We start from the raw sequence: 27,698 nt of genomic DNA on the forward strand, positions 1-27,698 counted from the left end.
CCAGGAATACGGTTGGAGAAGGCAGCCCAGGGGAGGCCGGAAGAGCAGTATTTGGAGTGTGAAGTGTTCAAATTTCTGGGACCGCCTCCTATCCCTGCCATTCCCAGAAGGAACAGAGAATCACCCAAAGCACTCTCAGGAGTGGCCTAATCTTCCATTGGTGAGATGTGGCAGCTGGATCAGATAGAGTAAGGGACTGAGCCACACAGCAACAGGACCAGGCTAGTTCTCCGGAACCACCCTTCTGTTGTTTTATGATTACAGGCTTCTCTGTCTCACAGTGACCCCTGTCCCATATCAAAGACAGCCCCTGGTTTTGTTTTATCCATGTGTACACTCAAGTTATTCCCAGGCTATGCAGAGTCAAGAGATGCAGGACAGAAACCATACGTGATGTTTGGGAAGTTGCCCTCTCCGAGGATCTCACAAGTGCTATTCAGCCCAGGGATACACCCCACTCTTCAGACTGGGAAAGTAAGACCCTGAGGTGTGCCACGAGGGAAAAGCAGCAGCTCCAGTGCCTCTCTACACAGGTCCAAGAGCTGCGGTGCACCTGAGGCCTGGAATTAGAGAGTGGTCCCTGTTCAGCATCTCCCCGAGGAGGCCCACAAACAAAGAGGGTGTGTGGTTTTGTTTTTTTTTTTTCTTATTGAGGGTGTGGGATAATGGCGGAAGGAACATACAAAGAGGGTGTCTCTTAATTAGCACTGGCTCTAGGGAACAAGGAAAAGGGAAAACTCGGGAGTACTGGGAGGAGGCTGGAGCAGACAGGAGTCAGAGGCCCATTCCAGCCCAAAGGAGAAGGCAGTGAGCAAGGTGGAGACCAGGGATGCTGTGTCCAAAGCAGAGAGGAATGGGCGGGGTGGTGCTGACACTCCAGCCCTGTTCTGCCTGCCAGAGCCCCACTTACCAGGCCCGAGTCCCCAGAGGTCCTCTCCTACTCCCTGCTCGATTCCCTTCCTCAGAGGCAGGTCTGTGGCTTGGCTGGGAACTCCAGGGACGGAGGGAGCACTGCAGCTGTAGGACCGGCACATAGCTAAAAGCCGGCGGGCCATAGGGCCCCGCGGAGGAGGCCCCAGCAGGCGGACCAAGAGGCCGAAGCCTCCCGACGCTCCCAGCCTGTTGCTTATTCATTCAGAGTGGGAAAGCGCCAGCCGAGCGGCCAGCCAGTGCGGGGCTGGCCATGTAAGGCCCACAGGCGGTCCTGCCCGCCCGGTGCCCTGCGGAGAGCCTCGTGCAGCCCTGGGCACCGCCCCTGCCCTGCCCTGACCCCTTGGCCTCGAAATGCTGTCATCGGAGGAGCCGTCCCGCTCGGGACAAGGCCAGCATGGACAAAGCTAGAGCTGGGGCAAGCAAGGAGCCTTCCTGTCCTCGAGGCCGTGGGAAGAGAAGCACGCCCAGGGGGCCACTCCTGAGAGCCTCTCTGTCCACCAGGCCTCTGCAGAGGGGTCACCATGGCTCTGGCCCGAGGCAGCCAGCAGCTGGGGGCCCTGGTGTGGGGCGCCTGCCTGTGCGTGATGGTGCACGGGCAGCAGGCGCAGCCCGGGCAGGGCTCGGACCCCGGGCGCTGGCGGCAGCTGATCCAGTGGGAGAACAACGGGCAGGTGTACAGCTTGCTCAACTCAGGTTCAGAGTACGTGCCGGCCGGGCCTCAGCGCTCCGAGAGTAGCTCCCGGGTGCTGCTGGCCGGCGCGCCCCAGGCCCAGCAGCGACGCAGCCACGGGAGCCCCCGGCGTCGGCAGGCGCCGTCCCTGCCCCTGCCGGGGCGCGTGGGCTCGGACACCGTGCGCGGCCAGGCGCGGCACCCATTTGGCTTCGGCCAGGTGCCCGACAACTGGCGCGAGGTGGCCGTCGGGGACAGCACGGGCATGGCCCGGGCCCGCACCTCCGTCTCCCAGCAACGGCACGGGGGCTCCGCCTCCTCGGTCTCGGCTTCGGCCTTCGCCAGCGCCTACCGCCAGCCGCCCTCCTATCCGCAGCAGTTCCCCTACCCGCAGGCGCCCTTCGTCAGCCAGTACGAGAACTACGACCCCGCGTCGCGGACCTACGACCAGGGTTTCGTGTACTACCGGCCCGCGGGCGGCGGCATGGGCGCGGGGGCGGCGGCCGTGGCCTCCGCGGGAGTCATCTACCCCTACCAGCCCCGGGCGCGCTACGAGGAGTACGGCGGCGGCGAGGAGCTGCCCGAGTACCCGCCGCAGGGCTTCTACCCAGCCCCCGAGAGGCCCTATGTGCCGCCGCCGCCGCCGCCACCGCCCCCCGACGGCCTGGACCGCCGCTACTCGCACAGCCTGTACAGCGAGGGCACCACCGGCTTCGAGCAGGCCTACCCCGACCCCGGCCCCGAGGCGCCGCAGGCCTACGGCGGAGACCCGCGCCTGGGCTGGTACCCGCCCTACGCCAACCCGCCGCCCGAGGCGTACGGGCCACCTCGCGCGCTGGAGCCGCCCTACCTGCCGGTGCGCAGCTCCGACGCGCCCCCGTTGGGTGGGGAGCGGAACGGCGCGCAGCAGGGCCGCCTCAGCGTGGGCAGCGTGTACCGGCCCAACCAGAACGGCCGCGGTGAGTACCGCCCCCGACGCCCCTCCGGCCGCGCGTGCCCCTGGCCGCGCGAAACTGCTCCGGGCGCCGGGCCCTTCAGAACTTCCCGGAGGCCTCCCCTGAGCTGCTAAGCACGGAGCAGCGCCCCCTGCCGACCTCCCCCGACCCAGCCAACAGCCCCCCTGGCACCTCACCTCCCAGCTTAACCCGAACCCAGGCATCATCAGTGCCAGGGTTTGGCCAGGCAGGTGTGGGCTCTGATTCTGGCTTTGGTGGAGGGACTAGCCGAGCTTTGGGAGGAGGTGTGCCTTCTGCACCTGGCTTGGGTCATCTGAGGACAAAAGGAAGAAACCCCTCATCCAGCTTCTCCCTCATTTCAGTGAGGGCATCTCCTTCTCCCCTTAGAGATGTCCTATGCCAGCTTACAGGGTGAGGCAAGGAGCATCAGAAACCTGAGTCTTCAGGGCCAGAAAGGCCTTAAGGGATGCCCCTGGAGGTGTGGCAGGTTGCCCATCACTGGGCATGTGTGAGCTTGGCCTGAGTGCGCAGGAGGTTAGAGGGGAGCCTGTGCTCCAGGCGGCAGTCCAGACTTCCTCGGGGGAGTCTGCAAGGCTGGGGCAAGACAGACCACTCAGGCACTGGCCTGGATGCAGAATTTCAGAGGCTACCAAAAAACACAGTAGTTGAGATGAGTAATATTGAGATGTATTTTTTAAAGTCAAAATTAATGCAAAACAACAACAACAACAACCCTGTGATAAACGATATATCCAAATTTTAAATAGAGTCAGTAATAGTGGTATGCCAAGCCATATTGGAGCCTGAGGCAAACTGAAAAGTCAGCAACACGGATCTTGTCTTAATTTGAAATTTGGATATTTTGCTCATTACAGATCTTTTTGCATTAATTTTTATTTTAAAAACTATTGGGTTAAATATTACTTATCTCCATTACTGAGTTTTTTTGGCACCCCCTAAAATTTTGCACCCCAAGCAAAAAAAGAAAAAAAAACAAAACACCTCGCTGGCCTCATTCCCCTCACCCTGGTCCTGGTCCTGGGGGAGAGCCCCAGCTGTGGACGGGCTCCCTCTGGCTTTTCAGCGGGTGAAGATACGTCCTCCTCTTGGGAAGGCCCAAGCCCTCTGCGCATGAGGACACACTGGAGAGGCAGCTTCCACCCATGCTGTTACCAGTCAGGGCTACTGTGACAAGGGCCGACGGGTGGGTCTGGCTAGTGCGGATGGCCATCATCCATTCTCTGCTGTCCTAGAACCCCCCGCCCTGCTACCCCCTCCATACAGACAGCCTTTGGGTCAAGGTTTTCTGGTCGGTGCCTGGTACTTATGCAGTCCCACCCTGCCTTGCCTCTTTCAAGCTGTCGTCAGTTCCCTCTACCCGTAATCCTCTGCTCCCCATTGAGGTTGCTGTGCCTGGCCCACCAAGTAAGGGCTGAGCCCTACAGTGCCCCAGAGCATAGGTGCTAGGACCCCAGCCTCCTCCTCAGCCTCTGTCAGCAGAGGGATGATGCCTTGTCTCCAGCCAAGCTGACCTCAGGAAGGGGCTGCTGCTCATGGGGTGCCTGTCTCCCTGGGTACTGCTGGAGGCCAAGACTAGGCGAGAGGAGTGTCTCCACTGGGAACACTCACTCCGTCACATCCAAGGGGACTCATTTGAGTTGTGTGCTGAATTCCACTTTAAGAACCTGCAGGAGCTCAGGAAAAATCAGATGGCAGGTCCTTCTGTGGTGTGATGCAGGATGCATCCACCTGCTCTGGTCCTTATCAGGTACTTGCAGCATCCCTGCAGAAGGGCACGTTATAGCCATGCATCAGCTGCTCTAGGGCCCCTTGGAAGACAGGATGTTTTACCTAGAGGGTGCTGAGCTTTTGCAGTGGCTTTTCTTAGAATGCAAGACCTCAGCATGAGGCTCAGCCTGATGGGCCCCACCTCTGGGCAGAGAAAACTGAGCCCTCAAATGCCACAATACTGGCAGAGGCAGGCCTGGGACTTGGCATCTGGGCACCAAGTCAGTGGGTTTTCTAGGGCCTCTCTTTGGGCTGTTAGTTCTTAAGGAAGCCAGTTGGTTGAGAGGGGAATGGGACAGGGCAAGGCCATGTCTGAAGTGGGGGTGCTTGGTGCTTAGCAGACCTCTGGCCACTACCCCTGAGCCCCACAGTTCATTTTGGGTCGGAAACATTTCTCCCCTGAAGGCAGCATCCTAGGTGCCAAGCTGAGTGTGCTCACATGCATCAAGTCCAGGCCCTTCCCTGGGGGAGTCTAGCAGGAGGGGCATCTCAGTGCTGTAATTAGGCAAGCATTGGTGGGGCCAGGGGCTTTGGGAGCCCAGAGGAGGGCCCTCCCAGTCAGGGGCTATGGCTCAGGGAGACTTCCAGAGGAGGCAGTGTCTAAGCATTGCTGCAAGGGATGGTCGTCAGCACCATCCAGGTGTCCCTTCCCCTAATCATTGAGGGTGTGGGGTGGGAGTGTGTTTTTTGCTGGGGAGGGGGTTGCAGGCTAGTTTAGGGCTCACAAAGAGGCCAGAGAGGGAGCAGTAGTCTCTCCCATCATTGATTCCTCCCTCCCCACCCTGCTAGGCCAGACTGTGGAAAATCCCAGCCCAAGGAAGGCCAAGCCTTGTACTTGAGATCAGACCCCCAGGCCTGGTGTGGGAGCCCAAGGCAGATTCTCCGAGACTGACTTCATTCCTCCTGGCCACACACCCAGGGGTCTGAGGCTGGGCGCTGGCAGCCTGAGCGTGTGTGTGGGCGTGGACGTGTCCTCACAACACCAAGCACATGTGAGCACCACCCACCTCCCTCCATGGGTGGGTGGTTTCCAAGCGCCTGTCCCGAGTCCAGTTTCTTCCTCAGGTACCTGTGCCCTCTTTCTTCCTGCCCTGGGCACTGGTACTGCTTCCTGCAGTACCATTCTCACCAATTCTGAAACACGAAACTGAAAAGAAACTAGGGGAAACAGAGGCCCGGAGGGGGTCACATACTTTGCCTGCCTCTCATAGCAAATCCTTGAAGAGAGGCCTGGAGGGTGGCCAGCCACTTCCCAGGCCCAGCTGGGTCCCCTGCACTGTGTCGGCTCCCTTGATGTGACCTCTCCCTCTACCACCAACCAGGCCCTCCTCTCCTGGGATCCTTGCCTCAGCTCCTGCCTCCCTGGAGTTTCAGCTTGTCTGAGCTGGGGGTCTTAGTGCCACATAAGAAGCCCTGCAGCCCCAGAAGACCAAAGCTCCCCTCCCAAGGCCTTACCCTCCCACCCCCCGCCTGACTCACCGGCTCTGGCAATCCTGTGAAAGGAACATGGAACAGGCTGCCCTGGGCATCCTCCCAGGGCATCTCGGATGGCTGTGCTAGCCTTGCCTGGCATGTGTCCTCTATCCCTGACCTCACATGGCCAATCAGAGGCCAGGAGGGAACTGCAGCTGCCTCCTCCCTGGTCCCTTGCTCCCAGTCTCTCTGTCTCCAGTCTATCCTACATGTGGGCAGATAAACCCCTGCAGTCTGACCAGGTTACTCCTCTGCTCAAGAAGATTCTGTAGCTCCTCAGGGCCTTTAGGACAAAATCTAGTGTCTCAGCCTAGCACTTCAGAGCTAGAGGCACCCCCTTCCTGTCCTTTCTTCCTCCTTTTCTCAAGCCTCCATAGCCCCCATCGGACCATGCTGCTCGTGGGCCTAGATGTTACACTTCCCTAGACACATGCAAGGGTGTTTCTAGGGTACCCCCTTCTCTGTCCAGCCTCCTGCACCCAAGAGGCCAGACCTGTCTGGACCCTCAGTCCCTGAGAGCAGCCCTGACTGCCTGCTACCACCCCTCCTGCCTGAGCCCCTAGCTCACCTGGGCCTGCTCCACCCCACCTCCACAGGTTGCCTGCCCTCTTCTGCCCTCCAGATCACTCACGTTCCCCTGCAGAGTTTGGAGTAGATGCAGGGAAGGACCAAAGCAGGCTTTACCCAACAAGCTTCTAGAGTTAGAGCCCAGAGGCAGGGATAATAGTGCCAACTTGGCCATTTGCGGAAGACCACTTCCTGGGGTTAGTGACTCCAATGTGCAGTTTCATTCATCCTCACAACCTCCTAATGAGGTGCAGGTTATGGTGCTCCTGGTGTAGATGAGAAAACTGAGGCCTAGGGAGGTGGCACAGAAGGGTATAGCCGAGCTTGAATTCAAACTGATGCATCACAGTGAGATGACCCAGGAGGATGCCATGTTCAGCCTGTGGGCGGGGCAGGGCGTGAGCATAGACCCTCTGCCAGCTTTGCCTCATGGTCCTCACCTCCCCCATCTGCATCCAGAGGAAGAATATGCTTGCATTTGCTGAGTGCATTACACATCATCTCCTTTAATTCCCAGGTCCTAGCCAGGTACTGTTTTTTGTCCCATCTTACAGATAAGGTGACAAGCTCACTTGCTGGCTTTTAGTAGTGGAACCAGTATTGGAGTCTGTGTGACTCCCTATCTTGAGTTCTTAACAACCATGCATTTTTAAAAAATTGTTGTGTATTACTGCTTATCTTGTACACCTCATTTGTTCACTCATTCATTTGGTCATTCATTCATTCAACAGATATTTGCCTGCTAGATTCTGGGCACTGGTTGTGACAGGGTGAGATGGGACAGTGAGTGTGAAAGACTTTGGAAGCAGAGTCTCTCCCCAGTGTGGTGTTAGGGTGTAGCCTGGTCATGGTCATTGCTGATTCCAGAATGTTTGTGTAACAAACACTCATATAGTGCATACTAAGTGCCGGACGCTGTTCTTGGAGCTTTGCAGTTAGAATCACTTAAGCCTCGACCAGGCGCGGTGGCTCACGCCTGTAATCCCAGCACTTCAAGAGGCCGAGGTGGGCAGATCACGAGGTCAGGAGATCAAGACCATCCTGGCTAACACGGTGAAACCCCGTCTCTACTAAAAGTACAAAAATTAACTGGGCATGGTGGCGGGCACCTGTAGTCCCAGCTACTCAGGAGGCTAAGGCAGGAGAATGGCGTGAACCCGGGAGGCGGAGCTTGCAGTGAGCTGAGATCGTGCCACTGTACTCCAGCCTGGGTGACAGAGTGAGATTCCCTCTCTTAAAAAAAAAAAAAAAAAAAAAAAAAAAAGCATCACTTATTCTTGTAACAACCGTGGGATTGTTATCCCCATTTTGCAGATAAGCAAACTGAGGCCCTGAGAGGTTAAGCGACTTGCCCTGGAGGCAGAATCACAGATCAGCATCCCTCCTTCCTTCCCGGAAGTTGTCTCAGATTGTTCCTTCAGAAAGAAAAAGAGTCTTCAGGCTTAGAAAGCTGTGTTGGATCAGACAAGCTGTGGAAACTGAGGGTTCTGGGCCCTCCTCCTGCCTCCCTGTTTCTCCTTTGAGAGTCATCAGTGTCTGAACAAACAAGTAGAGTCCTAAGCAGCCTCATCCTAGGCAGACTTCCTGTCTCCTCTCTTATCAGCCACTTGCAAGACACCTTCTGTCTCCCCTGGTCTCAAACCGGACCATCCCTGCAAGAAGAGACAGCTCCTGTTTTCAATACTAAGAGTAAGAATATCTGATATTTATTGAACAGACACTATGCTAAGCATTTTATTTTTCTCATTTAATTCCCACAACAGCCTTGTGAGATTAATAGTACTATCATCTCCATTTTATAGATGAGGAAACTGAGGCTTGGAGAAATTAAATAACTTACCCAAGGTCTCAGGGTTAATGAGTGGTCAAGCTTAGACCTAGGCTGACTGTCCACTCCAGTGGGCCCGGCCTCTGTTCTGTCTCTTAGGGAAGGGTGTTTTATGTTCTGTGTCACCTGTCTCTGTGTTCACTGTTCCCCTGAGGTGTGAACACCTGAAAAAAACAAAATTTGGGTTTTCACCTCAAGTTTGCAGGCCCCACAGAGTTGCTGTGGATGGTGGCAGAGCTGGGTTGGGAGCCATTAGTGCCTTTATGGGCCCCAGGCTACTGCTAGACTTGACCTGGGAGTTCTGGCTTTTTGTCCTCTCTCCTTCCTCCTAACCTCAGGGGCCCCACTGCAGCATCCTCTGGTCTCAGAAGGGGTACCCCTCTCCAGCAGCTCCTGAGTAGCTCCTGAGTCCATTCTACCTCCTTTCTAAGCTGGAAACACATGGAAGACTTCCCAGGACAGTGGCTGACATGGGCAGGAGAGGAAAGGGGCAGGGAGGGAGCTGGGGTCCACCCAGGTGGCCCACACCTGCTTCCAATTGCTATGCCCTGCATTCCTACAGAAGAGCAGTCAGGGTTGCGACGCTGGAGAGAGAGGTTTGGACTTGCCCCCTCCCCTGGCCCTGACCTAGCCACCTCATTTCCACAGGCAGCTGGACCAAGGGCCTTCTTTTCGTCTGAACTCATGATCACAGGGCACGGGTTGGGTCTGGGTCCTTCTCCCTCTTGCTGATGAGCACCCAGAAACTGGGCATTGCAGTACCACCTGGAAATGGGGAGAGGGGTCTCAGAATGCCAAAGCAGGAAGAGACACAGGATGGGAAAGCGAGGCCCCAGAGGCCTTTGCCATCCAAACCTCAGGAGACAACCCAACCTTCCCCCTGCTTGTGGGCCAGTTGGAACCACAGGTTTTCCAAACCCGAAGCAAATCCTTTTGCAAAAGAAAGGACTTTGGGAATCAATTCCAGACTCTGCTTGACAATGAAGTCTGTGCTCACACAGGCAATGCCACCAGACCCTTTATGGAGTGTGGGCATTGGCTCACGCACTTGCCAAGGGCATACAGGTGCTAGGCCCTGAGCTGGGCATGGAGAATTTCAGGGGGCACCTCAGACCCCTCCCTAGCCTCACTGACGTCTCAGCCTGGCAGTAAGAAAACAGACACCTGGGGTGCAGAGTGGCCCAAGCCCACATCTGTCTTTGCCAGCTCCCAGCATCTGCTGTGCACCTGGGAGACGTGCACCAGAAGCTGAGTACAGGCAAAAGACAATACCACTCACCCCTGCCCTCATGGGCTCTTGCCTGGCTGCGGAAGGCAGATATCATCTCGTGAGGAAATAGTCATGTAACAAATATTTATTGAGCAACTTACTGTATGCTGGGCACTGTTCTAGAGCTGGGTATTTGTGAAAAGAAAGGGACAAAATTCTTGCCCTTGTGGATCTTCTGTTTTCATGTATAAACATAATGAATACGTAAAAAAAAGTAGAAGGTAATAAGTGCTGTGGAAAAATAGAGATAAGAAAGATCGGGAGTATGCGAGAGGGGCAGGTTGCAAAGGTGGTCGGGCCTCATGAAGGTGACATTTGAGCAAAGACTTGAGGCATATGAGTGAACCATGCAGCTGTCTGCAGGAAGAGCATTCCAGATAGGAAGACAGTCAGTGCAAGGCCCTGAGGCAGGAGTTCTCTGGGCTTTTCAGGTATGCTCCAGTGTGGTTAGAACAGAGTGGAGTGGAAATGGAGGTATAACGGGGGACAGGTCAGAGAGGTAATGGGGTCCAGGCCATGGGGAGCTTGTCGGCCATTGTGACGGGTTTGCCTTTTGTTTTCTGTGCATCCTCTTCCTCAGAGTTTGAGCTGAGCAGAAACATGGGTTTCTGCTAAACAAGGCCCCTGACTGCTGCGCCAGGAGTGGACAGTGGGGAGTCAGCCGGGGAAACTGAGAGGCGGCTATTCCAGAGACCAGGAAGAGTGGTGGCAATGGAGGAAGCCAGCTTTAGGGTTTGTTCTTGAGATAGAGCTGAGGGCATTTCCTGGTGGGTTGGATATGGGCTATGAAAGGAAGAGAGGTGTCAGGGATCACACAGTGGTTTATGGCTGGTGTGGCTGGAAGGATGCAATTGCCTTGAGCTGAGATGGGAAGGCTATGGGCAGAGTAAGTTTTGTAAGAAATATAAAAATTTCAAGTCACTCTGCAGGGCCTGAGAGGGCAGAGAGGGAACCCCTGGAGTAACCGAAGCATCAGGGGAAGCTCCTAGAGGTGGGATAGGGGGCACCAGGCAGGGCTTGCAAGGGCGAGGAGGACTGCAAGGGCAGGGGTTGGGTTCACGCTGGGAAGAAATGTGCATTAGGTGTGCAGAGAGGCAGCAGAGGCTTGGCCTCTGGGCAGGGAGCTGACCTCTCCAGTGGGTAGTGTCGTCTGCCTCCCCCTTAGCCCAGCCTGCCTCCTGGCACACACTTACAAATCCCTTCCGTGAGTCAGGCCCTTCTGCTGCTAGCTGTCTCTCCCCATCAGTGGGGTGGACAGACGAGTGCTGTAAAACGGTGCAGGGTGGTGGAGGGGAGGTCAGGTCTGACAAGGTGGGCTTTGGAGCTAAAGACTGTGTACCCCTGCATAGGTAGAGCTGGTGTGTGTGTGTGTCTGTGTCTGTGTGTGCGTGCACGTACACACATGCATAGCTGGGAATTCCAGGACAAGGGCACCATGGGATCAGGGGGTAGAAAGGTTGGGGTATGCTGCTAGAGACCTGCCTACTGATCCTGAGGGTTAAGAGTTCTGGAAGGCTAGGTAAGGCCAAACCACAGACTCCTGTGGTTTGCCACTCTAAGACTTCTGGGTTTGATTCTGTGGGCAATGGGGAGCCATTGAAGACTCTGGGCCTGGCTTGATGGCTGTCCTAGCTCTCAGGCTTGAGCTGGGATTACACCTTCATTATGGGGCAAAGTGGAATCTGCAACCACCTTGCCTGCCTGCTCACCAAGTAGGTGTGGCACCACCAGGCCGGTGCTGACAAGTTAATTTCCTGATTATGAGATAATCATTTCCTAGGGAATCGGGCAGCCAGCTCCCGCCCTGGAGGCCTCTCTGGCTCATCTTTATTCAAGGCGCTGCTCTGCAGAGCTTTCTGCTTCTCCCCCACCTAGGGGCTCCTCTGGAGTCTGGCCGTGCTAGCCAAAACATCCCTCTCAGCACATATTTCACAAGCAACTGACCAGTTCCTGCTGGACTTTGTTTATCCTCCAGCCCTGGGCTCAACAGATTAGGGCTCTTTTGCGTTCCACTTTCCATCATCTGCCCCTCATGAGCAGGAGGCTTGGAGAGGAAAGATTTCAGAAACAAGGTTTACTGAACCACAAAAAAGAGGAAGCCAAGAGGGTAACAGGTGAGGTGTGGACGAGCAATGGGAAGGCAGCCACAGGGCCCTCAGCGCTGGGCAGCCTCCAGGAACCGTTGGGCAGGAGGGAACAGATTTCTAATGAAGCAGGAAGGATTTAGGTCAGACGGTGGGAGAATTTCCTGACTGCTAAAGTATCGTCTGTAGGGGTTGTGAGAGGTCTCAGGCTCTTGCCCAAGGCTGGGGAATGAACTGAAGAGCTCCTAAAAAGTATTTTAATCTCCAAGTGTTTATCGATCCATCCAACCTGTGTTCAAGGGCCAGCTAGTTCAGTCTCCCTCATCGTCCAGATGGAGAAAGTGAGCCTCAGAAAGGTGGCTGGGGAGACCGGACAAGACAGTGAACTCGCCCCTGGAGCCTCACCCCTGAGAAGGCCCCAGCTGCATCCCACCAGGGAAGGGACAGATGGTCTTTGTCCCCGGTTCCCGAGGGCTGGCACAGGAGACATCAGCAGCTCCAGACCCAGCGTTGAGCAGGAGGACAGGGTGGGCTTGTCCCAAGCACACGGGCCCCAAGAGTCAGTATGACAGGTTCCTCCTACTGTGCCCCTGCACACTCCCACGGAGGAAGCTCCAGGGGCGGAGCCAGGACATGTCTTCACTGCCCTGGAGGGTTGAAGGGGCTGCTATAGCTAAAAGTCTTACCCCACACCAGTGGCTGGCTGTCTCCCTGTGAAATGAATGGCCCTGGGACCCTATTTCCTTGCACCTAGCTCCTCCCCAGCCAAGCAGCCTGGCTTTGGCCATCTCAAGGGTCTTCGCCACCCTGTGACTCAGCATCCCTGCCATCCTGGCCCAGGCTCTGTGCAGCCTGCATCCGAGGAAGCCTCAGGCCCCGAGTCAGGTGGAGGACAATTAGAAGTGGAAGAATGGAGACAATGAATTCTGAAGTGGGGCTGGGTCAACCCAAGGCCACACAGGCCTATAACACAGTAGGGTAAGACCCCAGGCTCCTGTCTCCCTCCTGGGAGGAAGAAATGGATGGCGGCCAGGGTTTCCTTGGGCAGTCTGAGCAAGCCCATCCACCCAGTCTTTGGATGGTGAGGCCCGCCCCAGCCTACGCCCCACCAGTGGTGCTGGGGGCTTGGGAGAAGACCGAGCAGGGCTGTAGGTGACCCAGGGAGCTGGATGTGTATCTTTAGGCCCAGGAGGGGAATGTACAGCCTTTCACTGTAGCATGTTTGTGGAGCGAGTCAGAGGCAACCTGGGGGTCTAAAACAGGAGGCTGGCCGGGCACGGTCACTCACACCTGTAATCCCAGCACTTTGGGAGGCCGAGGCCGGTGGAACACTTGAGATCAGGAGTTCGAGACCAGCCTGTCCAACATGGGGAAACCTCATCTCTACTAAAAATACAAAATTTAGCCAGGCGTGGTGGCACACACCTGTAATGCCAGCTACTCGGGAGGCTGAGGCAGGAGAATTGCTTGAAAATACAAAAATTAGCCAGGCATGGTGGCATGCGCATGGTCCTAGCTACTTGGGAAGCTGAGATGGAAGGATCGCTTGAACCCAGGAAGCGGATGTTGCAGTGAGCCGAGATCGTGCCACTGCACTCCAGCCTGGGCTGATGGTTTCCCCTGTATTTGGAGTAAGCAAAAAGACCTCATTTGGCTGGGTGCAGTGGTTCACGCCTGCAATCCCAGGACTTTGGGAGGCTGAGGCAGGAGGATCACTTGAGTCCAGAAGATCGAGGCTGCAGTTAGCCAAGTTCATGCCACTGCATTCCAGCCTGGACAACAGAGCAAGACCCTGTCTCAAAGAAAAAAGAAAAGGTGGAGGTGGCATGGGGAGCTGGATGTGTACCTTCACCAAGTCTAGGATCTTCCTTTAAAATGCATACTTTTTGAGGTGAGGGCTGATCACACAGTCTGAGAGTAACTGGACTTCACCCAACATTGGCCACTCTGCTTGGAGGGCCTATTGTACCTTACAAGCCAGAAATTGCAGACCAGCCTCCCTACTCCTACACTGAGCGTGTCCACCAGCCCCCAACTCAATCAACCCCTCCTTATCCCCTTCCAACCTCACATAAGCCCCCAGCCCCAAGCCCTGCAGAGGGGCCAAGAGCCCAAGCCTACAGGCCTGACTGCTGACGAAATGTCCCCTGGGAGAGCTGTCCAGAGAAGGAGGCATTGTTCCTTCCTGGAAAAACATACCAGCCGTGGGAGGGGGTCTGCTGTTCTCTGGGACCTCGGCAAGGATCCTGAGGGTGAGGCGGGGGGGCCTGGCCTGAGCTCTTGAGGCTACTCCTTTCCAGCAGCTTCCCCAAGCTGCTGCCTCTTGTGTCACCCCCACGGCCATGAGGGTGTGACAGAGTAGAGCACAGAGAGGAGGCCACTGGGGGAGTACAGGAGGCCCGGGTGATGGTTAGAGATGTAGAACAAAGAAAATTACAAAATAATGGTAAGAGTGATTCCATTTAAGTTCTAGAAAAGGCATAACTAATCTACAATGATTAAAAGCAGTGCAGTGGCTGCCTGGGGTGGTGGAGGCGGGGTGGGGACTTACAGGGAAGGTACCAGAGGGTAATGGAAACAATCCACAGCTTGATTGTGGTGGAAGCTACACGGCTTTCTACATTTGTTAGAACTTATCAAACTGTACACCTAAAATCTGTGCATTTCACTGTGTATAAATTATAGCTCAAAAAAGTTTATTTTTATAAAGAGTGACAGGAGGAGTCCTGGGAGGGCAAGGAGACCTAGGATCCCCTCCTGGGGTACCCTGGCTTCCTGTGTGACCCTGCGCAGATTTATGGGCCTGAGCCTCAGTTTCCTCCAGTGCTTCCAAAGACATTGTGTGCCTTGGTGTCTTGGGGGCAGGACATGGAACACACTTCGGATTGCCTGGAACAGTCATTAAAGAGGCTCTCCTGACAGAGCCTGAGGGGCTTTGGGCCAGTCAGTCACCCCTAAAACAAAAGTTGCTCCACTGAGGGCAAGTAGGACTCAGGCCCTGCCCATAGAACCCCGTCTGGAAGGGAGGAGACACACACAGGTTAGTATGGTGAAATCTAAGTGTAGATCAATACAAATGGGGTAGTGAGAGAGGAGAAGTGTGTGCAGCCTGAGATATCATTACAATCAGGGGAGACTTCCCACAGGAAGAGGCCCTTGCCTGAGCATGAGATTCCTCAACAATAAGAGGAAGAAGATGATAATCTGTGGGAGGGTCAAGGCTCAGATTGTGACCAGCAGCCCCAAGCTGTTTGTCCTCAGCCTCTCTTCCAAATCTCCACATGCAGTACTCTACAAATGCCCCTTCTCCATACCTCTGACACTTATAACCCTACCCCACTCAGTTTTAATCAAAAGGCTTGATGATATCACAGCAATTCCTTTTTTAAGGTTTTTTTTTTTTTTTTTTTTTCTTTAGCTGAAGAGCTTTCGCCCATCATCAGGGGACAAACAGAAATGAGCCCTAGATTCAGAATTGCTGATAGGCATCAGACCTTGGTCTGTGACCAGGATCAGGGCCCAGTCTGTGACCAGGATCAGGGTTCAGTGTGTGACCAGCATCGGGGCTCAGACTGTGATCAGGAACAGGGCTTGGTGTGTGATCAAGGCTCAGGGTGTGCCCAGGGCCAGGGTTCAGTGTGTGACCAAGGTCAGGGCTTAATGTGACCAGGATCAGAGGTCAGTCTGTGACCAAGGTCAGGGCGCAGACTGTGATCAGGCACAGGGCTCAGTGTGTGTACATAGTCAGGGCTGGGAGAGGCCAGGAACAGCACTGGCCCTCACTGGCCCCACCTGGCCTCTTCCTCCCCACTCCTCCAACTTCCCGGGGTTGCGTAGCCAGCTCATGAAATAGCCTAGAGAGGAAGGGTCAGGCCAGAAAAGCTTTGTGGAGCCATCTGTGCAGTATTTCTTGAAACTGGGCCTGGGGTGGGGGCAGCAAGCTGTCTGATGTCAAATGCTGGGTCTCCTGAGTCTTAAAGGCCCAGCTACCCCACCCTATACACAGCTGAGGGAAAGGCACTGGCTGATGGGGACGGGGCCCATCCCCAGTCCTCACCCCTCCCCCAGAGGCTTCCAGGGTCCAGAGAGTGAGAACCAGCTCCCAGCTGGCTTGAGGGCCTATGGGTCCCTTGGGAAATGACTGCAAACATTCCTAGGGGCTCAAGTAACAGGGCCTAGGCTGGCCAAGAAGTCCCCCACCAGCCAGGAGCCACCTCATCCTCACCCACCCTTGCACTCCAAGCTTCCTCTTCATTCCAAGTAGGTGAGATCACCCTGGCTGCCTGGACCAGGCTCCCCCATGAGGCCCAGGTCCCAGGGAGAGCAACGCTAGGGTCTGGGAACTCAGGGTGGTGTGGGGAGGGGAACATGCAGGCAGACACTTCTGCCAATGGCTTAGAAGCCAGCCTTCCCCTCCTTGGCCTTATCTTCCAGACCTAAAAGCTGATGAGAGGGTCTTGGCAGCAGGAAAGGGGTGGGAAACCCCTCCATGGGACTTAAGTCCTCTCACCTTGCCTGCTGTCACCCTTCCTGAATCCCTCAAGAGCAGAGTACTTCAAAGAAACTAAGAGGAGCTTATAGCCTCATCTTATCACTTACCTGACAAAATCCCTGAGGCCAGAGAGGACAGGGAATTAGAGGCCCCAGGACCACTCCCCTTTAAGTCAGTGGCTGGGCTGGGATAGAGCCCAGGGCCCTGGAGTCCCCCCTGCCCACACCCACCCCTGCCCACACCCACCCCAGCCCACATCCCGTCACTCCAACATTAAGGTATTCCTTCTTCATTCCAATGCGGGATGGAGTCTGGACACTAAGTGTGGTTTCTGCTTATTCCTAGTAACTCCTGCTCAGACTAATGCATGCCCAGGGAGGAAGGTGGAGGGGCAGGAACAGGATGGACAGGCCCCAGGCTTTGGCACATCCTGGGGAACAAGGGACCACAAGGACGGGGGCAGCCTCCAGACTTCCCCTGGGTGCTTGACCCCAGGCCTTGCAGGGTAGGGAGCCAGGGTCTCCCTCAGATTGGTGGCCAGAGGTTGCAGACAGAGGAGGGTGTGGTCAGGTCTAGGGGGCTGATGGCAGGAAGTGGTGGCAGGTGATTGGGGGCGGGGGTACGGGGAGGAGTGGCTGTGCCAGGCAGAAAGGAATTCTGAGAAGGTCGGGCTGGGTGCCCAGGCTGCGAATCCTGCCCTGTCAGCAGCCTGCTCTGGGGAAATGTTTTCCTTCTAGCCCATCCCTTCCTGCCCACCCCGACTCCTGCCAGCCTGCATCCACCTGGCTCTGCCCATGAACCTTCAGGGACACACTCCAGGCCAGAAGCCCAGGACTCTCTTGGTGGTTCACAAAGAATGCTGACTGCAGGGATGAGAGGAACGGAGGGTGTCTGGGGGCTGCTGTCCAGAGGCCTGGGGAGTAAGGACTCGAGGGAGGGCCTCTGTCAGGAAGTTACATGGTTCACTCATTCCTGCCTCCAGGTCTTCGTTCATGCTGTTCCCCCTGCCGAGGACACCCTTTCCTGCTCTCTGGTTCTCTAAATCCTGCCCCATCTCCCAGATCTTGTTCATGTCCAAGCTTTTCCAGGAAGTCTTAGCAGCTCCCACACCACAGAGCTCGAGATGCAAGCTCTTGCTGCCTGACTTCCCTGACCCCACACGTGAGCCCAGGACCCAATGCCCAAGGAGAATGGCAAAGGGTTTTGGGGTATGAGAGGATGTTTGGGGTATGAGGAGGTGTCTGGGCATTAACAGTGGCCAACCTGATGCTCTCAATGTCATGCTCTTCCTCCCTCCCCCCTCTCTCCCACTGCCCACTCCAGGTCTCCCTGACTTGGTCCCAGACCCCAACTATGTGCAAGCATCCACTTATGTGCAGAGAGCCCACCTGTACTCCCTGCGCTGTGCTGCGGAGGAGAAGTGTCTGGCCAGGTAAGCAGCTGAGGCAGAAGTGTAGAGTGTTGGGATAGTCCCTGGGAGTCACCCAGAGCCCAGCCTAGCTGCGGCTGCCAGCTAGGCTGTCTGCAAGCTGATGACCCTGGCCAAATGCCCCGGCCTCCCAGGACCCTGACCTTTTCATCAGTGAGCCTTGCCTGCCCTGAGGGAGTCAGGAGGGGAGGGGAGCAAGCGGGGACCCAGCATTTCTGTATACTGTACCTTACTATACAAGGAACTTCACTTTCACTGTGGCACTTCATCTTCACACGAGCCCTGAAGGCATGGGTTGCCCCCTCAGGAAACTGAGGAGCAATGAAAGGAACTCAAACCTTTTGGATCTGAGCTGCTTAATGAGAAGGTTCCTCTTGGGAACCCAGGCTTCCAGTGCTCATAGAGGGACCTATGGAAGTCCTACTGGGTGGATGTACCCGCAGCATAGAGCCCAGGACTATGGAGCCATGTCCACAGAGGACAGCTGTGGCTTTGGCTGGCCCAGGCTGCCTCTGCCTGGTCACAGCAGGGGCAGTGAGCCCCGGAGACAAAGAAGCTTCAGTTATATGTTGCACTGGAAAGAGGGGAAGGAGACCAGTTTCCATGAACCCAGAAGGTGAGCACAGCTGGCTCGCCATTGTTCATGGGTGATCCTGCCTCTCACAGTGTTTGCTTCTAATTTATTAGCAGTTCATATTCTGCTGGAATATAGGTTCTTTGGGGATACCTCCCTGGGCTAAAATAATTAGTTAAGATTATGTTATCTGCTTCTTTTGTTAATATCCCTCTATGTTGAAAGCACCTATTTTTCTTAATTACCTGCTTTTTGGACATTTGAACTCTGTGTTTAGTTTGACTTTCTACTATCTAGGAAACCCTTCAGAATCTCAACATTTTCTCATTTCTAGAACTTCTAGTTCACTGCCACTATAAGTAGCTGATCATAAACCCTTATCTATCTGTAACAAGATAAAAGAGCTTGCACCAGAATGTAACTCAACTCACTCCTTCATTGAGAAAGTCTTGTTTAAAAAAAGAAAAAGTGTCCGCTGAACTAAGCACAGTGATTAGGAATGTTGTCGATATACATTCTGGTGCAAGTTCCTGATCCCATCCCAGACGGGCATCCGTGTGGAAACTGCCCCTGGTCCAGGGACCACAGGCTGAGTACCACTCAGCCAGCCTGTCTGGGCAGTTCTTGTCTTGTTTCAGTTGTCCTGGGGAAGAGAGCGTAATGGTCCTGCTGGAATTCCTCCAGCAATTAGGAACTTACAGCCTCTATGACAGCCCTTCCAGTCTTAAGAGAATTAGTCAAAGCCAAACTGTTAATATCACGCCTCTTCATGAAGGATCCTGAGTGCCCGGACCTGTGTCCCAGCTGGGGAGAGGAGGCAGCCTGTTCTCTGTCCTGGAGGGTCTCCTGGTACAGCTGGAGAGAACAGCCCTCACCTGTACCCCAGTGACAGAACCAAGACACGAGTGGGACAAGAGCCAGAAGGATTGGTTCACAGGCCAGGGCTGCTGGAGGTCAGAGGAGGGAGGGGTCAGCAAGGGCTGAGGCCTCAGAGGAGGTGGGCACAAGAGTTCAGACCTGGAGAACCCTGCAGAACTGGAGCCCTGGGGCAGGAGGGCCTCTGAGATCATTTGAAGTATGGGCCACAGGCTGGTGCCAGTTCACACGCTGCAGGCAGAACCCAGAGAAAGAAAAGGACCGGTTCCAAGTCTCACCGCCAATTTGTGGCCAAGCTGGGCCTAGAACCTAGACCCTTATGGTTTCCCACGGTGTGCTGAGCCGAACAGAAGGGCAGGATTTAACTGAACAGAGGGAAGGAGGATGTTTTGTTTCAACCCAGACACAGACAGATTCCAAGCCTCCCCCAGACAAGGCTGAGGGCCTTTCATCCTGGCAGACAGTCTGAGCCGCCTGTTGTCCAGACATTCTCTCAAAGAGAGCGCTAATCCCTACGACTGGCCACCACTCCCCTCTGGCCTTAGGACTGGACTTTAATGAGTGCCAGGGAAGAGCCCCTGAGGCCAACAGGGTTAGCTGTCAGCCATCAGCTGAAGAGGGGAGGGGCCTTCAGCCCCCCTTCCTGTTCCTACCACACACGTGTGTGCGCGTGTGTGTATGTGTGCATATGTGTGTGTCTCGCCTCACTGCAGCCTCTTGTTCCTCTTTCCACCTTTTTCCTTTTGTCACAAGGCCTGCCTCAGTTGGAAATCTGGAGTCAGCAGGTGAATTGTGAGCAGGCAATTCATACCAGACCCACGATCCCTGAATAGAAAAGGACAGGTTGCCAGCCTGAAAACATGCAATCAGGGAGAGGTGGCCTGGTCATACCCAACCCAGTGCAAGATGTAGGTGGTATTGGGCTGTGCCGCAGTCAGTGCTGTTAGAGCTCACAGGCAATCGGATCCTCTAAGTAGAGCAATCCAGGCAGACTTCCTGGAGGAGGGGACTTTTGAGTTGACCCTAGGAGGCTGGGTGAGTTTTGGAATTCTGAGTCAAGCAAATAGCATGGGGAAAAAAGTATGGGTCAGGGAAAAAGTTCAGCCTGTTTGGAAAATAGGCTTTGAAGCAGGAACCCAGCGTGTGTAGGGGAGTGGAAGGGCAGATGGGACTAGAAAAGTGAAGAGGCTTTGACCAGAGGACCTCAAGTCTGTTTTTCAGGCCCACACCCAAGACATGGCATACTTTTGTCAACAATTAGGGCTCTGTCTGGAGGAAAGAAGACTTATCAGAATCTCCTGGAGAAGACTTTTTTTTTCTTTCTTTTTTTTTTAGAAAGGGGGTCTCACTCTGTTGCCCAGACTAGAGTGCAGCAGCGCAATTATAGCTCATTACAGCCTCAAACTCCTGGGCTCAAGGTATCAGTCTCCAAGTAGCTGGGGCTACAGGCATAAGCCACCTTATCCGGCTAATTTTTTAATTTTTAAAAAATTTATTTAATTAAATTAATTTTTTAAATTTTAATTTCTCACTGTGTTGCCCAGGCTGGTCTCAAACTATTGGCCTCAAGTGATCCTCCTGCCTCAACCTCCCAAAGCTCTGTAATTACAGGCATGAGCCAAAGTGCCTGGCTCCCGCAACAGGGCTGTTTTTCAAAGGCCCTTCAGAGATTTCTTATGTGCTCCTGCACCCAGGGGCTGACCCCAGCTGAGTCACCTGCAGGTATCAGGGACACTGCCGTGCCTGGTACCGCTTTAGAAAGATGCTGTTGGCAGCTGCCGGCCACATGGTGGAGGCCAGAAAGGAGGGGACAGCCAGGATTTCACGGGGTCAGAAGACAGAGGAAGAGGCCTGAGCCTCTGCCACAGTTCGGGGAGTCAGAGGAGAAGATCTTCAGGGACAAGTGGTGGGGCTGCAGAACCAGTGGCCAAGGGCTGGGGGTGGGACTGAGGGGGCCCATGCTGGGTTCTGGTGTCACTATGCCCCAACGCCCCCCTTATCTCCCCTGTCGTCCCTGCAGCACAGCCTATGCCCCTGAGGCCACCGACTACGATGTGCGGGTGCTGCTGCGCTTCCCCCAGCGTGTGAAGAACCAGGGCACAGCGGACTTCCTCCCCAACCGGCCACGGCACACCTGGGAGTGGCACAGCTGCCACCAGTGAGTGGGGAGGGGCTGGGCCCATCCTCTTCCACTTCTCCTCTGGACCAGGGACCTTGGTGCCTGAGCTCCCCTCCTGCCACGAGCACTCTGAGAGACACAGATACTGGATTAGAGGGCCCAGGGAGGTGTTATCTGCCAACTCTTGCCACTGGGGCAAGTGTTTCTCAGAGAAGTCTTAGCCAAAGGTAGGCTGGAAAATGGAAGGATTGGTCTCAATAAGGGATGGAAATGTCTAGAATACGGGGCATTGCCCAGTGAGGCCATTACAGGTAGGAGCCCAAAAAGGAAGTGAGGGGTCCAGAGCATGTGCTGTCCTGGAGTGACCCACCTAGGTGGGGTGCACAGAGGGGCCACCCCGCAGGACTCAGGGGACAGGAGAGCCTAGATTGGCCAGGAGGCTGTGCCACAGCGGGGTCACCTGAGCCCATCTCAGGATGAGGACAGGATGAGAGGCCCAGGGAACACTAGGCCCTCTTCTCTCTCTTTCTCTCTCCTCTCCTCTGCCTCTAGACATTACCACAGCATGGACGAGTTCAGCCACTACGACCTACTGGATGCAGCCACAGGCAAGAAGGTGGCTGAGGGCCACAAGGCCAGTTTCTGCCTGGAGGACAGCACCTGTGACTTCGGCAACCTCAAGCGCTATGCATGCACCTCTCATACCCAGGTTGGGCTGGAGAGATGGGGTTCAGGGCACAGGCGGATGAGGAGTGGGGAGACAGAGCAAGGCCTGCTGAGGCCGGCTGAGGCCTGGCTAGTGCCAAGGCTTCTGGCCACTCAGCTCTGCTCACAGTGAAGGTCTTCTCACCAGTCCTCAGGCTGCCACAGTGCCCTGCAGGGACTGTTCTCTCCCTGCCCAAGCCCCTTCCCATGTTATTCCCAGGCGATCTGCTCATGGAGAGAAGGAAACATTGCAACAGTCTGGAGAGCAACATGTCCCATTAGCCTGTTCACCCACCCATATCCCTCTTTGCATCAGCCAACCTAAACATCCACAAACTGTCTGTCTGTCCCGTCTCTCTTTATCCATTCTGCCATCCATCTTGCCCACGCATACCGGCACATCCATCTCATCCCTCCCACCTGGCTATTAGAGATCTCTGTCTTTCCTCTGGTCCGTCTAGCCAGTGACTTTAGGAAGGGGTGGACCCACCCTGAGCAGTTGCCCTGGGCCAGGGTCAGGGGAGAAACCCAGGGGAAGATGGGCCTGAAACTCCTGAAAGTGGGCATGGGGTGGCTCTGGGGAACCAGCAGCATCAGCCGCTCCTCTTGTCCCTTTCCCAGGGCCTGAGCCCAGGCTGCTATGACACCTACAACGCAGATATCGACTGCCAGTGGATTGACATAACCGATGTGCAGCCTGGGAACTACATCCTCAAGGTGGGCCTCTGAGTCTGGGGCTTTCTCTCCAACCGGATGTTCATCATTCCTGAAAGAAGCTTCAGCCTCTGGGCCTCTTCCCTTCTCCCCAGCTGCTGAGCAGAGGCAGCATCCGAGGCATCCCTCAAGGTTCAGGCTTCCCAGCCGAAGATTTAGGTCTCAGGCTGGCATAGCCTCTCTCTCCATAAAGAACCCAAGGAACCTTTGCCCCAGCTGTGGTAATGCTAGAGGCAGTGGTGATATTGTCTCCCTAAGTGACAAAGGACCAGAGAGAGCAAGGAAGACTTGGAGAACCATGTGGTCTCTCTTCTTGTCTTCGGACAGGGCAGACTTTGTATCATTTGGGAGACAGATGAGAGGCCGTTGGCTCCTTACAGGGACCCCTGCAAAGCCAAGGGCTCCTGTGACCAAGACCCTTTTAGCCTGAACCTCTCCTGCTCTAATGGACACTCACCCCATCGCCTCTTCCCTTGGTTGGGAGGAAAGTAGAAAAGCATATTAACAACACACAGCCAGACTTGGTACATACGTGTAGGCCAGGTTGTCATGGGCCCACCTGGGGAAGCCATGTCTCAGCCTCCTCCACACAGGTATAAAATGAGTAGGGATCATTCCACCAGTTCATCTGGACCCACTCAGAAGCAGCAAAGCAGCTCAGTAAGGGAAGAGCAGTGAAGCCAGGTTTGCAGGCGGAGGCCTTCCCTGCAGAAAGTCAGCTGGTGGAGAGATGCGTCCAGCAGTGGTTCTCTGCGGTTCCCTCCTGAGTGCCCCTCAGCAGGCTCCAAGCTTGCTCCTCCAGGGCCTGGGGTTGTCCAGTATATTTTTTCTTTTCCTCATTCATCCACTCAGTCAAACACATAGGAAGTCCCCTCTGAGTTCTAGGCACTGGACACACAAACCACATAAGCAATACAGTTCACAGTCCCTGCGCTTTGGGAGCATACCAGGATTTGAAAGTCACATCCCTGCATCTGTTCTTAGATGTTCTGTGAATAAAGCTGGCCCTTCCCTAGTTAATCCAACATTTAAAAGTGTTGTATCCCAACAGCTCCTTTTCAGACAAAAAGCATAGACAGGAATGCATAGGGAACAACTTTGAGCCTTGGCGTTGGGGAGGCCAGGTGTCAAGTCCCTGCTCAGCTCCTCATTACTGCATTCCCAGGGGCAGGATCCAACCTCTCCAACCCCAAATGCCCCATGCAGGGCCCACCTGGCACAGTCTCTCGCTCTAGGGAAACATCCAATCTTCTGATAAGGGGGATCAGATGATGTTTGCTTGGGTTACCAGCTGCCTCTTCTTTCCCCTCTGTGTCTCTCTAGCAGTGTGTCTCTGTCTCCATGTCTCTTGGCCTCACATGGTCTTTCTCTGTCTCCTGTCTATGTCCCCTCTCTCTCTGTCTGTCTGCCTCCTTACCACCGTCTCTGGTGAGCGGTTGAGGTGCAGCCCCCCGACTAGACTCCCTTTCTCCCTGTTTCTCTTCTTCCTCAGGTGCACGTGAACCCAAAGTATATTGTTTTAGAGTCTGACTTCACCAACAACGTGGTGAGATGCAACATTCACTACACAGGTCGCTACGTTTCTACAACAAACTGCAAAATTGTCCAGTAAGTGCTTGCCCCCCATCCTTCCTAGCCCTGTCCCTTTCCTGCCTGGGGAGCAGGCAAGGCCACCTGAAATATCTAAGATACCTGCACTTTAGGTCACCTTGATGGCCGAATGCAGCTGCAGCAGGGCCCAGCAAAAAGAGCCTTGTCCGTGCCAACCCCAAGCTGAGTGTTTACGGTGGGGCTCAGGCTGTAGGGTGTTGATCTGGGGCTGTATCCTGTGGCTCCCTGAGATGTCCCAAGTGAAAACCAGCAGAAGGCAGAGTCATTTGGTGCAAGGCCACGAGCTCTGCAGTCCCAGTTCCACAGCTTCCTCGCTCTGTGACATTGGGTAACTACTGCACTTCCCTGAGCTACTTTCCTCAACTATAAAATAGGTATTTCCACATAGGCTGGGGCTGAGGATCTATAGGCCTGATGTCCGCATGTTCAACAGCCCAGCACACAGTGGCACACAGTGAACAGCAGCTGTGATCATTAGTGTCCTTATCAAGTGGACTGGATTAAACAGTCACAGATTAGAAGTGATTCTGGTTAAAAGGAGCCATCTTCAGTCCCTAGGCCCCTGTTGTAGAGGAAGTCCCTAAAACCTGGGCCTGGGATTTTAGCACATGGCTGCTGGGTAGGGTCCTCAGTCTTTCTCCTGATCCCCACGTGAAGTACTTTGCAGAGGGACACCCTTCCTTACAAGCTCACAAGGAAACCCTATCACACTCCAGATCAAAGGAATCCTTTTCCATAAAAAAAAAAAAAAAAAAAAAAAAAAAGTCCTAGAGCTTTCGGCTTTACTTCATCAACTGGGAGAAAGGTAGTAGAGATCTCAAGGCCCAGAGAGGTATCTTTCCCTAAAAGTGTATGCTTATTAATGGATGGCAGGTATGAGAGATTAAGCCTATGACTGTGGTCAGGGTGTGGTGTATGGCCAGGTCAGGGCTCAGTCTGTGACAAGGGTTAGGGCTCAGTGTGTGGCCAGGGTCAGGGTTCAGTGTGTACCCAGGGTCAGGGCCCAGTGTGTGACCAGGATCAGGGCTCAGTGTGTGACCAGGGTCAGGGCTCAGTGTGTGGCCAGAGTCAGGGCCCAGTGTGTAGCCAGACTCAGGGCTCAATCTGTGACCAGGGCCAGGGCTCAGTGTGTAACCAGGATTAGGGCTCAGTGTGTGGCCAGAGTCAGGGCCCAGTGTGTAGCCAGACTCAGGGCTCAATCTGTGACCAGGGCCAGGGCTCAGTGTGTGACCAGGATCAGGGCTCAGTGTGTGGCCAGGGCCAGGGCTCAGTCTGTGACCAGGGCCAGGCTCATTTAGAGACAGCCCTCTCACATTTGGCTGCTACCACCAACCTAACTGTTCACAGCATGCTGCCACCACATCATGAATATTAAAAATGGGAACAGCAGCCTCTAGTTCAGTGCAGAGATTAGGTTCCTCAGGAGTAGAATGAGATCAGAATTCCCCAGGGCACACAGCGTGTTTGAAAGGACGAACTCCTATCCCATCACTGGCAGTTTGGCTCTTTAGTAGGCCTGGGTTCCTAGCACATTCTTGCTCCTCAGGGCCTGTCTTAGCTATTCAAGACCCAGGGGTCACCTAAGTGGTAGAAGCCATTCTAGGGAAGGAGGAGGAAGGAAGAATGGGGTATCCAGGAAACAAAGGAGGCTGCTGGGGGCTCAGGGAGGCAGGGAGTCCCACCTGCTGCTGGGAAAGGGGGATGGGAACAGAAACAGCGTCCCATGTCCCAGGCGCCTGGAGCAGCCAGCGGGGCTCTCGGCAAGGCAGATGGAGAAGCAGCCTGCGCTGCCCTCCCAGCTCCCGGGGGCCTGTGGGCAGCAGGGGGTGCCAAATCCCTTCCTTCCAAGAGCTCTTTACATAAGTGCTTGGAAAGGCTGGGTCTTATTAGAGTGTCTCAGTCTCTGTGACCCTGACCACAGGCAGGCGGCTGGGCCAGCGTGCACAGGAAGCTGGACAGAGCGTTCCCAGAAAGGCCACGGGACTGACGCCTGTGGGTTTCCATCGTACTTCTGGAGGAAAAAGGAGGCTTTAAAAAAAGGTTCTGAGTTAGAAAAAACAAGAAAGTATTTCCAGACAGTAGCAGCTCTGCTAATGGCCTAGAAAACAATCTGGGACTAGGGCATGGGGAGGGGAATGTGCTGAGACTGTGCCCTGGGTGGGTGGGAGTCCATCGAACCCCTCCTTCTGGAGCTGGGCTGAGGGGGTCGGCACTTTCTCTTGAGGGAAATGGAGGCCCATGCCTGCCCTGCCACGAGGGATCTGGGCTGCGGGAGGGAAGCCCTGGCTGAGGGGACCACGGGGGCCCCACTTTGCAGCCCCTCATTGACCCACTGTCTTTCCTTCCTCAGATCCTGATCTCTGGGAGGGACAGATGGCCAATCTCTCCCCTTCTAAAGCAGGCCCTGCTCCCCTGGCAGCCTCCCGCCGAGGGGCCCAGTCCCCCAACCCACCGGCAGGGGCATCCCTCCCTGCCGGCCTCAGGGAGCGAACGTGGATGGAAACCACAGGGATTCCGGATGCCAGACCCCATTTTATACTTCACTTTTCTCTACAGCGTTGTTTTGTTGTTGTTGGTTTTTATTTTTTATACTTTGGCCATACCACAGAGCTAGATTGCCCAGGTCTGGGCTGAATAAAACAAGGTTTTTCTATTCTGCGGCTCTGCGTGCGGCCTGCTGGCTGGCCAGCCACGGCTAGTTTGGGCCTGGGGGATGTCCTTGGGCGTCATCCTTCCCCTCGCCAAATGTGGAAAGGGCAGCCACCACCCGATCAGGACCACAGCGACCATGAGGGCGCTGAGCCCATCGTGGAAGCCTGTGGGGTTGAGCCCTTGGCCAAGCCTGTTGTATGGGAATGGGACCACATCCGACTAGGGGAGGGCCCTGCAGTGGGTTGGGCAGTGCCAGCCTGCTCTCCCTGCTTAGCCCCTGCTCCTATCTGGGCTCGTGTGCCCACTGCTGCCCCTTCTCAGCCTTCAGCCTCACACTCCCACCGTCCCCGACTCCCGGCCCTCTCACTCTCACACCATTCGCTCTCTACCAGTCATCCACTCCCTTACAATTGCAGGTTCCCGAATTCAGTCTCCTGAAGGCCAGGCACTGTGCTAGGGCACACGCAGGAGCATCGTAGCTCCTGCCCTCTGGGAGCGCACAACCACAGGGAACAGGGAGCACGCAGTGCCCAGTGAGGCAGAACCTAGGGGCACCAGGGAGCCTTCACATAGGAGAGGGCCTCCTTCCAGGCAGGGAGGGGAGAAGAGGATTCTTGGCAGAGAGACCGCCTTGAGCAGAGATCATAGGGTGGAGCTATAGGCTGATGGTGTTAGTGGGAGATGGAGGGAGGCCCCATGGCCCTGCAGCCCCCGTCCTCTGCCTTGGCTGTGGCATCCCAGAGGTCCTGGACACTGGGATGGACCAGGAAGAAGCGAGAGGGTGGTGCCTCTCCTCCTCCCCTGACCAGTGAGCCCTCGGGATGCCTCCAGACCCACCTGCTTCCCTGTGGGGGCAACACCAGTGAGAAAGGGAAAGAGACTTTGTCCAAGTACCAGGGCTCTGGATTCCAGGGCCAATCGTGCTCACTGCTGTGTGACTGTGGGCAAGTGAGACTT

The 27,698-nt window shown here is 55.2% G+C and overlaps 2 protein-coding genes across 2 annotated transcripts in view; one reads left to right on the forward strand and one right to left on the reverse strand.

Moving 5' to 3' along the window:
* NPTN (neuroplastin) overlaps positions 1–27,698 on the reverse strand; it is a 416,039-nt gene that overhangs the window by 360,636 nt on the left and 27,705 nt on the right. The gene's annotated exons all lie outside the window — the stretch shown is intronic.
* Positions 1,061–26,742, forward strand: LOXL1 (lysyl oxidase like 1). Its single transcript, XM_050797743.1, has 7 exons — positions 1,061–2,562; positions 17,385–17,493; positions 20,961–21,098; positions 21,612–21,768; positions 22,386–22,481; positions 23,971–24,086; positions 26,440–26,742. The coding sequence occupies exons 1-7, from the start codon at positions 1,455–1,457 to the stop codon at positions 26,444–26,446; spliced, it is 1,731 nt and encodes a 576-aa protein (XP_050653700.1). The 5' UTR covers positions 1,061–1,454; the 3' UTR covers positions 26,447–26,742.

Source organism: Macaca thibetana, chromosome 7, assembly GCF_024542745.1.
Source record: "Macaca thibetana thibetana isolate TM-01 chromosome 7, ASM2454274v1, whole genome shotgun sequence".
NCBI classification, from domain to species: domain Eukaryota; kingdom Metazoa; phylum Chordata; class Mammalia; order Primates; family Cercopithecidae; genus Macaca; species Macaca thibetana.